At 42.5% G+C, this 14,811-nt stretch overlaps 1 protein-coding gene and 1 long non-coding RNA gene across 2 annotated transcripts; both read right to left on the reverse strand.

Annotated features, from left to right (window-relative positions):
* Positions 1–88: 88 nt before the first annotated feature.
* On the reverse strand, positions 89–6,466 carry LOC110190640 (uncharacterized). Its single transcript, XM_020961237.2, has 4 exons — positions 5,635–6,466; positions 4,212–4,594; positions 1,967–2,281; positions 89–1,909 (listed from the first exon to the last, which is right to left on the reverse strand). The coding sequence occupies exons 1-4, from the start codon at positions 5,669–5,671 to the stop codon at positions 221–223; spliced, it is 2,424 nt and encodes an 807-aa protein (XP_020816896.2). The 5' UTR covers positions 5,672–6,466; the 3' UTR covers positions 89–220.
* A 2,425-nt stretch (positions 6,467–8,891) lies between these two features.
* On the reverse strand, positions 8,892–9,566 carry LOC147643522 (uncharacterized). Its single transcript, XR_015271822.1, has 2 exons — positions 9,286–9,566; positions 8,892–9,202 (listed from the first exon to the last, which is right to left on the reverse strand). It is a non-coding gene; the product is annotated as an uncharacterized LOC147643522 (long non-coding RNA).
* Positions 9,567–14,811: the final 5,245 nt, after the last annotated feature.

Here is a 14,811-nt window from a genome sequence, read left to right on the forward strand (position 1 = left end):
CTTGATGATAACTAGGATTGTATCTTTAAACTTCATTGGATTCAAAACCTCTCCAAAGGATACTTTTCATCGCTTTGCAATTCTCCCATTTCTTTTGTTAGTTTTTCATATTTTTATTTTGTTTGTTTATAATTTAACATTATACGCAAGTGCTGAAACATTTTTACAATACTTAGAACCTAGGCAAGGACATTTTAACTAAAACAGGACCCGGTCTCACTCACTGCACCTTCTCCTTCGCGGACTGCTCGTTGGCCTCTGGAGCCGCCGCTTTGGGCGCGCTTCCCGCCACTGCTGTATCCTGCTCATCGCGTGGTCTCCGCTTCTGCAACGCATGGACATGGGCATGAGGATGCGACTGACCCTCGATGGGCTGCAAATAAGTGACACTGCCGCCGCCAATGCCCGTAGCCGTATGCTGCTGCTGCAGCTCGCCGGCGGAGGGAGTGGACAGAATCTTAACCGACGGCTCCGAGGGAGCGGCCAGCGATCTGTGCTGTTGATGGGCGGACAGTTGGCGAGTGGCCAAGCGCATGATGTGGGCATAGTCGACTGGCGGATGATTACGATACTCCGGATGATCCTTCACGTACTGCTCGTATGGGACGGGTACGGGCACGGGCACAGCCTTTACCGGATAGCCAGCATCCACAAGAGCCTGGAACTCCGCCTGGGTTAGTGGCTTCCCATTGGGAGGCGGCAGATTCAGCTGCTTGACCTCATCCAAGGTACGCAGCTTTTGTACCGGAGCCGTTGTGGGCGTGGCTCTGGACGGCGTGGCAATACCCGTACCCTGGGACACATAAATGCTAGATTGCGAAGGCGACGGCGAGGGATATTCAGCGTGGAGCGGCAGAGCTGTGGGTGTGACTGCCAGATTTCTCTGGGCATGCTTCAATGGATCCGGGGGACTGGGATAGAAGTTGGATGGCGGCGCGGGAGATGGTCCCTGACGCTCGTAATCGGCATAGAGCAGAGCCTTCGTGGGCGAAGGCAACTTGTAGTGCTTGGACCGATGATATTGCTTGGGTATGGGACTCGGCTTGGGAGCTGCCGTGGGCGCTGCCTCCTGGTAGTAATACTGCGATGGCTGCGGCAGATTGGCCTGATGCTGTGTGGGATAGACCACAGGTCCCAATCGCTTGGGCTCCGCAGTGGGATAAATGGGAGTCGGCTGCTGGAAGCTGCTGAACTTGAAGAGAGACGGCACAAACGGTTGGTTATTCGCATCCAGAAGGGAGTTGGGAGTGCTGGCCAGATAGGCCTTGGGCTGCCTCAAAGCCGGATGCGAGGTGGGCGGTGGTGGGTGCTGGGGCGGTGGCTGACGGATTGATACCTGCTCATTGCTGCTGTCGACGTAGGCCAGGCCTGGTCCCGGCTTATTAGCAGCCAAAAGTTTCTCAATTTCGCTTTCCAGCGAGGACTTGGCCAGCGGATGATTAGGCAGGGTCTTGTAGCTTATTTGTGGCTGGTAGTAGGCAATCTGTGGCGGCAGGCCGTGGTACTGCTGCTGTCCCGGATGCGGCACTGGCTTGTGGAGCTGCACGCGCTGTGGCTGCTGTTGTGGTTCATCGTCCTCCTGGATCTGTTGGGCCTGAGGCAGAGGCAGGTACTTGGGTCCACCTCTGGGATGGGAGTAAGCGGGAGAGACCAACTCCTGTTCGGCCACTAATCGCTCCCGATAACCACCCAATCCCAGGACAGGATCTGCCTGCTGCAGGACCTTGTGAGTGGCAGCTGTGCTATGAATAGGGAGAGACTTGGGTTGAGGTTGCTGCACGTGCTGTTGCTGCTGCTGTTGATGGTGATGCTGCTGCTGCTGCTGTCGTAGTTGCTCATGGTAGGCTCTCGCCTGTAGTTCCTCCTCTAGGAGCTTTAGAAACTGCTCCTCGGGAATAACCTGATAGGGCTTAAATTGTATGGATTTTAATTAACTTAATCAGGAACTTTATGAGATATTAAATACCTGCTGTGTTTGCTGCTGCTGCTGCTGTTGGGGATTCACCGACTGATGCTGCGGAGCTGGCAACGGCAATGGCAATTGGTAAGGACCTCCCACTCCCTGATACTGACGGGGGCGTGGCTGGTGATGCTGAGGCTGCGGCTGAATGGACACCGTATAGCGTTGCTCCGCCTCCTGCTCCTGTTCCTGATCCTCTTCGGCAACGGGAGTGGACGACTTCTTGGGCGCACTGGCCGCACCCTTGCCTTGACCTGAGGCCACAAGGGCCTTGGGCTGGTGATGGCGCATGATATCTTGCAGATAAACATAGTGCTGCACCTAGCAGATACGGATACGAATGCGAAAAGTGAGAGGGGGCGACTTAATAATGGTTTCTGTGGGCGGGGGTGACGGTGACGTTGGGTGTGGGAACTCAGCCGCCGTCGGCCAATGTCAGCAGCTGTTTAATGTGGAGTCACTCCATGACCACCGCCACCGCCACTGCCCTCTGCCACCCCTGCCTAGAGCCACTGGCAGCAACCACAACGGCGGTAACTTGTTGCAGGTGCTTCAAAGCAGCAGCAGCAGCAGCGACGCTGTGAGAATGGCGTGGCATCTAAAAAATGAGTTTATATAACACTTGTGGCAAACTTTGGCAACGCCAACAACAAACCAACTACCAAGTCTTTGGCTCTTCGATGTTGCAAGACATAAAAAAAACACTACACTGTGCAACAAGGGTTAGCCATAAAAGGGAATCTCCTTGTGTGTGGGCCTTATAAAGAGATCAATTGAAATGCCGATATAATATATTCGAAAGAAATAGAGCATCTTTTGGGTGGGCTAGATATTTTCTATTATTAATATAATACATTTTATTGAAGCTTGATCTATTGATTACTTAGGGGGTTTCCACGAAATGATTACGTATTGAAATTATTCAAGAATAGGAACTTAAACAAAGGATATGTGGATATATGGTTGTGTTAGATGAACACCTTCCTGTAGAATTTATCTTAAATTTCAATAAACATACATCCATTTTTAAAGTCTTAAAATAACCAATAAAATCCAAGTTTGAAGGTCCCTTAACCTACCTTGCCTTGCCTTGCAAAATGTGCATATTTCACAAAACCTGTTGGCCAGTGTGTGGCATCTATGGGTTCCCATTATTATGGCAAATAAAGCCGCCAGCAAGTCAAGGCGCCATCGAGCGACAGACAGACACAAAGCTGACAGACCAAAAGTGGGGTGATTATAACATTATGTCAACTTTCTTCCCACGACAACCCGACACCGACCATTGTTTTCCATCGCGATGTCTTTGCATTTTGAAGGAGAGACCCCGAAAGATCCATGGAAAATCGAGTGGAAAAGGGAGGCGGTGGAAAATGTTTTTGTTGTTGTTGTTGTTGTCATTTGACGCGTAATAAGACAAATAATCATTTTGCAATTATGCATTTGTTGCTGTCGTCGCTGTCATGTCGTGACTTAGTTTTGCCAATTGCATTTATAATAAAAGTATTATCATTATTATATTCGCCGGCGCTTTTAATTTGTTTTCCTTTATATACATAAATATGTATTTATTTTGTAATATAAACATTGTCTTTGGCTAATTGCAATTGCCTTTGTTTGCAAAATTGCAATTCGTTCCGAAAAGATATTGGTCAAGGTTTCCCGGCCTCGGCGAAAGGGAGAATTTGTCAAAAATTTAACTTGGGATTTCGGATTCGGTTTTGGGATTGGGATTGAGGGGCCTTTGGCTTTTGTCTGGCCTGGCTTCGAGATGTTTACATCCGGCATTTTGCAAAGAATCGTGTGGCTGCCGCCGATGCCAAGTCACGATCCCGGGTCGTCCGATCTCGGTTAGGTCCGTCCGAAAGGCCGTTGTCTGATGGCCGCGGGGCCAAGACAAGACCCAAGACAGCGAACAACAGTCGCGATGTCGATGGAACGCCCCGAGATTGGCACAAAACAAACAGACGCTGCAATCCCTCCAAAAGGCGAAAGGCAATCCGTCAGTTGGACAGTCGATCAATGGGCTCACCCATTCCCCCCCAGAGGTGGAGGATCCAGGGCGAGGCTTTGTCAAAGACCAAAATTAAGTTTCAAGCTTCCTACAATTAAGCGGTCTTTTGGGTGTAACTTAATTTAGATCGAAGCTAATTTTAATATTTATAAATTAAAGGATATTACCATTATTAGATATATTTTTCCAGCATTTTATAACCCAAATAACCCCTTCATTATTTCTCCCGCAACTCACCTCCTGGCTCTGCTCGAGCAGCTGGGCAGCGTGTGGCCGGGAATTGGCCGCCGCGAAGTTGCGCAGCTGCGGCTCCTGGTGCGACTCGTGCTGCTGATGCTGATGCGGGGCTATGGGGCGGATGATGAACTGATTGGGCTTGGACCCGTAAATTGTCTCCTGTCCGTCCTCGGGATCATCGCCGGCGGTGGGAGCTGCCTCCGAGCTGCGGTGGTTCGGATACAGAGGCGTCTCTTTAGCGCTCACCTGTCGCTTGTCCTTGGTCGCCTCCGTCTCCAGTGGTGTGGAGGCGGAGCTCTTGCTGTCCTCCGCAGCCACCGTCCGACTTCCGCTGCTGCTGTCGGTCTTGGCCTCCGCACTCACGGCCTGGGCGCAGATGAGGCCTGTGTGGGAGATTCCACATGGGGATGTTGGTGTCAATACAATGCAAAATAAATTCAAGATTTATAGATTTTGGGTGTGTATATTCAAATTGTTGGATTTTTTATTGTTTTAAAATTAGGATTAATTTGATTAATCTTTAAATTATTCTCATTATTCTTTTTTTTTTAATTAGTAATACTTGTTATCTCGATAGATCCTTATTCATTTTTAAGGTTTGGGTTAAAATTATTAGAAATTTTTAGTTCATAAGTCTGTCATATATAATTTCAAATAAGAAAGAAAGCTTACTTCGGAAACGGAAAGTTGGTTTAACCTTGGAGTTTGCTATGGAATCGATTTGAAATCAACCAAAACTTAGCCAAAAATAAATTAATTTTAAATCGTAAAGCTTTTATGCATTGGCTCTTAGAAGGTTAACATACACAAATATTGAATTTAAAATTTTAGAAGTAAACCTTATTAATCCGGATTCATTATCCTGATATAGAATATGGGGTGTGACTTTAGACTAAAATTATAATGCAGGGTATTAAAACAATCGTTTTGATGAAATTTTGAGCTACTTTGTTAATAAATACTTGTTTACTCATCTAGTAAATAGCTTATTAAATTTATACAATTTCTAGGGCTTCAGAAAGAAATCAACAATTTTTCAATCAAATAATTTATGTTTCTTAACCTCGCTTTTAAATATTATACAAAGATTTACAATAAATATTTGTAATTTATAGTTATTAATTCAAAAGTTGGTTATTTGTTTTGAATACCTTATGATGTTTTTAAACTTTCAAAGAATATTTTGAGTAACGAAATAAATAAAAGTGGTTAATTTATTAAAATATATAATGAATTCACAGTCATTGCACGATAATGATAACTGTAAAGCTTATAATTGTAAATGTATTATTATAATTGTAGGCTCAAAATATAAAAAATAGAAAACAAATCATTTCAACAATATAATATAAAGATTGTTTTAAAATAATTGATTTTAAGTAACACACAACACTTCCCTGAAATATCCCTTGTCTTTACTCACCCAGGAAGAGTGTCAGGAGCAGGATTTGGATTCTCATCGTGTTGCGGCACTGCACACGCAACGCCAAGAGACTAGTAATTGAATATCTGAATCTGTATCTTTCCGTTCGTTACTTTCACAGTCACTTGGTTGATTTTTTCTTGGTTTTCTTGGTTTTTTGTTTTTCCCAGTCTCTGGGATGCCAAGCTGTTCGTTTTCCTTGTCAGACGGTGGGGATTACGATGGCCGCATCTGCTGCATCTGCATTGAGCATTGCCGGCTGCCAACTGCGAACTGCAACTGAACTGAACACAGCACACGAAGCGATTATTACTTCAGTTATATAATTGAATTGAAGATTCGACACAATCCAACATTGAAACCGAATTGCATATTGCGAAACCGAAACTGTAACTGAATCCAAGTCGAGCAATTGGAGCTGGTATCCCGTAATCCTTGGATTGTGTTTTGGCGCGAAATTCGTAGCGTTTCAAATTGGATGCGGCGATGTCTGCTGATGGACAGATGGATGCAAGAGGAGTTACCGTCTTTTCCTGCCTGGGCCAGGAGTCACAGCCTCGCTGCCTTGGTGTGGACTTGGGACTGGGTTCGAATATGTATAATAGATCGCGCGCGCTGCACGTTCAGCCAACGAATCTTTGGCATTGTGCGGCCAACACTTGTATTTATAAATCCCGTGGCCGAGAGACGAGACTCGGCTGGAGTCGGAGTCGCAGTCGGGGTAGTCTCAGTCTTAGTCGTAGTCGCCGCCGAGATCCAAGATCCGAGAGCCGAGTTCCGAGCCAAAGCCGACCTTTGAGGCTCGTCGTGCCAGGCCAGCCATCACCAACACAAAGAGAAAGGTCTGTCTGCGGTGCCGCTTCTCCGCTTCGATTCTCCAAAGCCAGCGAGACACAACACAAACAAAAAACATGTATAAATATAAATAAAGAGATTATGATATCCATGAAATCGTAAATTAAATGGCAGAATAAACTCAATTTTGAAGATTAAACTTCCGAAACAAAACCATCATTGTAACTTATTTGCAGTTCTCAAGTTCTGAAAGAGTTTAAACTATTTTATATTTAATTTAAAGCCAAGTAAAGTGAAAATATATTTCTCCGCCTGCACCCACAACGTATCCAAAGGGGGGCAATTGAACGTTGACGGCCCTGTCGGTGGCTAACCGCTAGTTAAGCGCTCGCCTAATGGTACGTCGGGCATTTGCCTGCCGCCTGGAAGCGCCCCGAAAATGCTAACGTGACACTAAATTGCCCGTCCGCCCTCACCGAGGCTGGAGGAATGGATTGGAGGATCGGTGCAGGCTCCGGGGTCTCCGGTGGAGAGCGGCTGGAGAGCGCTGCACTAGCTGCCGGCCATGGGCTGGTTGAGGCTAAAGGGCACTTTTGTTTTTGTCTCTCCAACTGCAAATTGGGCGCATTACTTTTAACAAGCGTTTACGATTTGGATGCGGGCTACCCATTTGCGTTTCCATTTTCATTTGCATTACCAATGCATATTTAATATGCCGAAGCCCAAGCCCAAGACCAAGCCAAAGTACGAGTACGAGTGCCAACACCAGTGCTCCACCCCTACCAGCAAGTTCGCTGCCTAAGTCTTTCGTTTGACATTTGCAATTGCCGGAGGGACAGTGGGTCAGAGATGGGTTTTAGTGTGCTAAAATGTGATGGGAGTGGGACTAATGAAAGGAAGAAATGTTTTTCATTAAGAAAACTTTCAATAATTATAGTCTTTTGCTCCAAATACACACAAAACAGATACAAAAGGCAGATATATTAAATATTAGTTGCTTTAGAAAGGATTCGCTTCTTTCTTTTCAGTATCTAAAGATAAGAAAGTTTAAAATTCAATGTGAAACCCAATTTTATAATAATTTAATAATAATAATTTCATACTTTAATAATAATATTTTCATTTATTTTTAATATATAGTTAAAATTTAAGCACATCTTCCTGTCCAAGCTATTTTTATTTGTAGACAAAGGCTCTATATAAAATTTCATAGTTAAGGAGTAATTTATTAATAAATATTTTAATTAAATTATTATTTTGTTTACCTTATTATAAATCGCGATGAATATTTACAGCAGATTACTTGGTAAAGTACCAGTAAACATATGAGTCATCGCCAGAGTTTCCTTTTATCCTCGTTGTGCCTCTCCTTAATTAATTTTCTAATCCCTTGGTTTTCCCTGTTTATTGGCAATAATTCCCCAAATCTTATACCCAAATCTCACTTGGCCAACTGTGCCCTTCTGTTGGCTGATTCGGGCATTAACATTTCAGCGCATGCGTGGGCAGCTACAGTTAGAGTTGGATTTGGATTTGAATTTGGTGCTTGGTGTTTTGGAGTTCGGCGTTAACCCCTGCTGCTGGCGGCAGCTCCAATCGCGGATTTTGGCTGACGGACGGAGTCAAGTCGGTGGCCAATTTGGCCAATTGCCGTGCGGGTTAATTGAGCCCGCTTACCTAATGCTAATCTAATGCCAGGCTAGGATCGGGTCGGAACGGATCGGTTCGGATTTGCTTTTTTTGGGGGGGCTTGCGTCGGTGGTGTCAAAGTTAACACGGTAGCTGTGAAATTTGGCGCTGAGGAAATCCGTGGAAATTGCCGACTGACGCAAGCTGCCATTTCCTCATCCTTAGCCAAATTGATTAGGATAGTTTGGCGGCAAAACTTAAGCTAACCAAATAAATAAGTTTATAATTAAGTTGAAGATTTTGCCTCTTGGGTTTTTTCTTGTTTTTTGTTTTTGCGCAACTTTTGATCGGAGTTGCTGCTACTTATTATAAATTCTCCGCTGTTGTTGTTATTTTATTCACATTGTCATTTAGTTGTCTGCGTGCTGCTGGCTTGTGAAATTGTTGCATTGCATGCACAGCCGCAGCAGCAGCAGCAACATCGATGCAGCAACGAGTGCAACAGCGGCTGCCGATGCGATCTGCGCAGTGGCAACATCTTCTTTTCTTCTACCACTATTTATTATTGTATTAGTATCTGATGGCCGTAACTGCAGTTGCTTTTTTTCTACGGTCTTGTATATTTTGTTTTTCTTTTTCAGCTTTTAATTTCAAGTGCTTTTTGCTGCTGCCAGAAATGCAACAGTTTCTGGCCAACAAACTCCACTTAAATCAATGGTGATCATGACGACGAGGATGACGATGATGATGGCAGTTCACATTTTGGCATTTGCATTTTTTTAACCAAACTCACATATTCGAGTCGAGGCTTTGGATCTCCTCTCGGTTTATATATTATTTTGTTTTTTTTTCTTTTTGTAAAGCGACATTTTTATGCTCCAAATTTTATGTGTATCAATTTATTAGACAGTCGGACGGAGTCAACCTTAACATTTAGTTTATACTTTTGATATACTCGTGTAGTGCGGACGCAGAGCTCTTAATTGGCAACTCTGTGGCGGTATTTTGACGTTTTTACCAGTGCTAGTACCAGTACCAGTTGTTGTTAATGAAAAGTTGTCGTTGGACAATGAAATTGCACAATCTCCTGTGGACTCCGGAGGTGACCCGGCGAAGATACTCGGAAAATGTATCGCCATCAAAGCTGTAACCGCAATCCAGCGAAGAGCACCATATGACAGGGTAAATGTTAATGGCAGTACTGCGAATAAATAATGTGTAATTTACCATCCAGCAAGTGACAATTAAAATGCCATTCCGCGAACTACAGCTACCACTGGCAGCAACTGTTATGCGACGAGACGAATGCTTCCCATTTTCGGAGATCTCTGCTGGAACGGAACCGATGGATGGGATTACCAATAATATGTACAGCATATGTACAACTTAATTGGAGTTGGTCAATAAATTTCTGGCCAATGGCAAGGGGTGTTCTTTGATCCATTGAGGCATCGGAATGCTAAGACAGATGTAACACACACGCTTGACACAATCCAAAGGGGGGGTACCTGTAACTTTATTTATTGTAGCAATATTAAAACACATCAAGTTGGTAAATCAACCGGCCGTAAAGCACAATTTACAGTTAATATATATGTTCTTAGTTTAACATGGCTTTAATTATCTAGTGTTTTTTGGTAATTGAGGTGTCAAAAATGCTACTTGTAAGATGTATGGTTCGTAAAGCTTAATTATCGGGCAATGTAATGTTCTTTTAGTAACAATTCATTGTTTAAGTTCCTTTGATTTTGCAGAGCTATTAAAACCTTAAAAGTTACTTAAGATTCCTACATTTTTATTATTATCTATAAACCATAATTAATTGATATAGCTTCTATAACCGCATAAATCAGGTTTTGCTGGTTACCATTAATTTGCATTCCACTCGGTAATGAGTGAATAATCTAAACCTCAGTATACCTGGCTTAAAGCCCAACTCGACTCACATCTACATGCATAATCTCCAGCTGAGATAGCCGTCTATCCATCCATCCGCGAGTGGGTCTCCATCAGAGATCTCCATCTGCAGTACTCAATTATGTTTACAGACCTCTGTAAGTATAAACGTCGCGGCAGATAATTTATGAATCATAAAACTGAGAGCAAATGTCCATTCTAATTCATTTAAATACAATTAAAATGCTCTCAAGCACCGCGGAATGGCAGAAAAATACGCTTAAGGAGTTACTTAGTCAGGTGAAGGCACATATTTCGTGATTTAACCCGATAGGAAAATCCTTGTCTGTCTTCTGGCTTAAATTCAAATGTCCGGGATTGGTGGTAGCCCAACTCCATTGAAGCATGGCCCACACGAGAAAAAAATAAAGTTGTAAAAACTTTAATAGGAGTACAGGCAAATATTATGGCTTATTAAATCTTTATAGTCCTTTTAAATGTTTTATCTGGCACTTGGAGATATTTATCTTAAGCCTTGTATCAGTGACATTTTCATAGTCACTTTCTAAAAATATACATTTTGTAGGGTTTATAGATCGATAAAAGCAACATATATACCTTCAACAAATTCTACTGAATTATAAAGTATATATTCTTTAGAGGGTATTACATCTAGTCTATATTATTTAAACCACTTTTTAAACTGATTTCAAATGTCAATAAATCCCTGAAAGCATAACGAAATGACTTATCTTTTATATAAAAAGTCCCTATTTATATTTACATTTCTTTCTCTGCACATAACCGACTACCAAAATAATTTGCTAATGAGCCTGGCCGAAAGGAGCAGCCATCCGTGGATTACATGCTGAGGGGATCTGGAATCTTTTGGTTTTCCAGCTGACTTTTGACTCGCATTGTTATATGATTTCTGCTAGGCCTGGGTCTGGGTTTCCTGGTTTTTTCTTTTTTGTTTTTAATTTACGGATTGCGGCGGCCACAAGTGCTTTGTATGTATAATCGCAGGCCGCAAAATACACTACCTGGGCAGCGTTTAATGACGGGCCTAAGCACCCTCCATGTTGATTTTCTCCGCCACTTGAGTGTTAATTTGGACCAAAAGTATATGGACTGTGGTCCGAACTAAGACCATGCATCAACGATAATGCCCGATTCCCCCGGCTATGCAGTAATTTAATGCCTTCCATTCACGCCAAGACAGATCCGATAATGAGTTGTTGGATCTTGGGCCCAGACAATTGATACTACAGATATAGCCTAGCATCATATAATGGACTCAGTCGACCTTGCTTGCGGTTATTCATAGATTAATATCTGTTTAGAGAAAAAGGGGTGAAAAGGCGATTACGCACTAATCAGATGCTATTGGGTTATTGTTTCTCCTCCGCCCCATTCCGATTGCACCATAAATCGCTGACTTTAATGGATGAAATCGGGAAAGCGTTGCAATCGCCGGCTCAGTTCAGCAAAATAGTCAGTCGCGAACAATGAGCACAATGACACCCAACCGTACGAACCGTACGAATGAATGAATGAATGAGTGTTGAAAAATATTCATAAAATAGGAAAAAATAAGAAGCGCCGAGATTTTTCACACTACAAGCCGACTCAGCCAGCCGTGTAAACTCGTCGGCATTAGCTAAGAGGGCCCCCGGGCCCCGATCTGCGATCCCGGATGGCTTCATTTACATTTTGGGCGTGAGAAGAATGCAGATGCAAAAAAAAACAAGCAGAGATATATGTATCTACAAAATTCAAATACTGCAGATCGGCTGCATTGGGCCTAATTAGATTATAACCAGCAGTTCCACGTACCATGGATAATGTGGATGGAATCTCAGTGGTATCTGCTCCCAGCCATCTCCTGGCTGCGCCAATCTACAATTGCATGCCACAGCCAGCCCATGCCGGGGCATTGCATAAGCGGGGCGTGGCGGAACTGGAACTGGGGGGAGGGGGTCCATCATCCATATCTTCCACACTTGCATCGGCCAATAAACTGCATTTGCATTTGTCCCAATTAGCCACTTGGCCATGGCTAACTCCGGCCACAAGCCGCACGCAATTAACTTGTCTCGCAAAGCCCTTGCGGTTGCGCCAAAAGAACTATGGTAACTAACTGTGCGAAATGTTCACACATTGCTCGGTTCGTATCGAGTGTTTTTTGGAAAAAATCCCAGAAATTCTGCTTGGATAAGTTCACTGAATGCCGCCGGCCTGGGAAAATAATTTCAAAAAGTTTAGGCTAAGCTTAGGCATTGCAAGAATTAATTGTTAAATTGATTACGTTGAGTAAATGCGGTATAATATACGAACACTTCAAGGCTTGATTTTCATCAAATTAAACATTTACAGGTAGAGTAAATAGAAATTCAATTTATATATCTAGAAAAAATCGTATAGTGATTTTAAAGATGTTAACTAATGATGGTTTATTATCAAATAAACCAAAGAATTCTAAGTTTATGGCCTAAGGAAATATGTTGATGAGCTATTTAATCAGCCATTAAAACCACTAAATATTTTAAGTGCTATCACACTTTGGATTCTTAATATATTCTCCAGCACGTTCACTTATAAATGTTAATTAAAATGGAAGATATACACTGAAGTTTAGACCTCATAAATAATGAAATTAAATGCAATCGAACTTTTAATGTTTTGCAAAAGCCAAAGAGCTCAGTTGACAATGTTGTAACTCTTTGACTCGCTAATTTTTCCACAAAATGCTAAACAATGACAGATTGGAGAAGAGATTACACATGCCCACAATCAAATCATTACCAACAACATTTTTCTACCCTAATCTTTGTGGATATTTTGTAAATGTATGCAAATTCCAGGGGCTTTGAGTGCCAAGGTTTTTTACAAGAAAAACAAAAAGAGAAAAAATTATAATCCCTTGGCGAAAGACAAGCAAACAAACAAAACCTACCATATATTGTTAACGATGTGAAAAGTAACTGACTAACAAAGCATTTGGCAGCTGGCAATTAGCCACGCACCCGCACTTTGGCCATCTGAACGAGACATGGCCCTGGGCAGCCTCCATGCACTCCATCCACATCTTGAACAATCCAAGAGATCCACAGAGATCCCCTCCAACTGACATTTCAATATGCGCGTCAAACGATTCCATTTAACACAATTTATGAGTGGCGATTCGGCTTCTGATTCTTTTGGGGTCCGTGGAGAATAAGTATGTCCAAGTGCTGGCATTAACCGAATTGTGGGTCCCCGCTGATAACTGGATTCACCATCACCACCACCTTGGCATTTAGATCGTAGCATGTGCAAAAAGTGGCAGAGCAACAGGAAGATGGCAGCCGTCGGAGCACAGGAAAAAATGTGTATTTAAAGTTGCGATAAATCAGTAGAAATAGCTTGAAAAATAAGATATCTATCAATGTTCTTTCAACAATAATTATTACTAATAATTTAAAACAACCATACCACTGGGTGATCCTGTAAAATGTGAGGATGTTGTACAAAATATGAACAATATAATATATAAAAGATGAGCATATCAAATTGGAATATCTTTAATATACTAATATTTATTAAGGAAATGAGCCATAAAAGCTATTATTTAATCTTGCCTTAATATATTACTATGTCTTTATTACTATTACTACATAAATCATGCCAAAACCTCATTTATCGATTACAAAAATTATTCTCTGTGCTCTGACACCGCTGAAATTTCTTAATAGAAGTACCGAAACCACAAAAAAACAAACTAACAACAAACAAACAAAATATAAAAAACGTAAGTAAAAAGCAGCAGCCGCTTTGGCATCGACTCGGCGGAATCACAAATTAAATGTTAATGGTAATACCCGGCCACAATGGAGTGGAGCGGCGCTTGGGATAAAAACCGGATTTGTGGCAGCCACAGACAGAACAATGTGTGCATAAATCTAGCGTCAAAACATAAATGCAATTTACCCAAGCTGAATGAGCGATTGCCAGGGATTAACCTGGGCTCCAGCCAAGAGACGTACCCGAAAAAACCTGCTGGAGCTACTGCTGCTGCTGATCAAATCAAAACTTGACATTGTGACTGAACGGCGAGGCCCACTTAATGCGATTGCAGAAAGGAAGCTGGATCGGATCGGATCGAATGGAAGGTGAGAAATGCCTACCCGACGAGATTACCCATTGAGACACGCATATCAAGTGACAGATGTTGCATAATATAGTCGAATCCGACGGCCGACGAAGACGCCGCCATCCTCACTGACGTGTGGTGAAAGTTAATTTGGCAGAAATATGTAGAAAAATTATGAAATGTGTTTTCCTTTCGGTTGCCACCGCATTGTCTTGTGGCAAGAGTATCAGGCGGAAACGGCAAAAAATACAAAAAACGTTGCCTGTGCCACACTCTGCAGCCACTTGTTTCACCCAATAGGTTAATAAATACATTCCGAATGGAAGCAGGAAGAAGAGATGCCAGCATCACGTTGTCCATTGTCACAAGCCGATAAGCGGGGTTATTCTGTATCACCGTAGTATGTATTGTAGTTTCATTATCAGGCAATTGTTTACAAACAAGTCTGTACAGTAGTTTCCATTCGCAGTTGAATTTGTGTTAATGGAAGCAGGAAAACTAAGAAATTTCCAGATAATGTGGACTGTGGAGAAAGAAAACTTAAACAATATTTAAAAGGTTCCCTATACCAAATATTTTTTGAATAAATTAATTGACTTGGAACCACTTTCCCAATGTCGGGTTAAATCATTTCAGATTACAACTCAAAAAAGGAAAGGAGAGACATAAATAATAAAATTATAGCTTATCAGTGTTACTGCCCTTGCCCTATCTCAATTAACCTT

This window comes from Drosophila serrata, unplaced genomic scaffold, assembly GCF_035046125.1.
Source record: "Drosophila serrata isolate PLE 108 unplaced genomic scaffold, ASM3504612v1 contig_272, whole genome shotgun sequence".
NCBI classification, from domain to species: Eukaryota; Metazoa; Arthropoda; class Insecta; order Diptera; family Drosophilidae; genus Drosophila; species Drosophila serrata.

Bases quoted from the DNA above. Each gene is read 5' to 3' on its own strand.
- LOC110190640 (XM_020961237.2), bottom strand. From the start codon at position 5,671: ATGAGAATCCAAATCCTGCTCCTGACACTCTTCCTGG. The intron at 4,595-5,634 runs GTGAGTAAAGAC...TCTCCCACACAG, and splicing joins GCTCCTGACACTCTTCCTGG to GCCTCATCTGCGCCCAGGCC. The intron at 1,910-1,966 runs GTATTTAATATC...ATACAATTTAAG, and splicing joins AGCAGCAGCAAACACAGCAG to CCCTATCAGGTTATTCCCGA.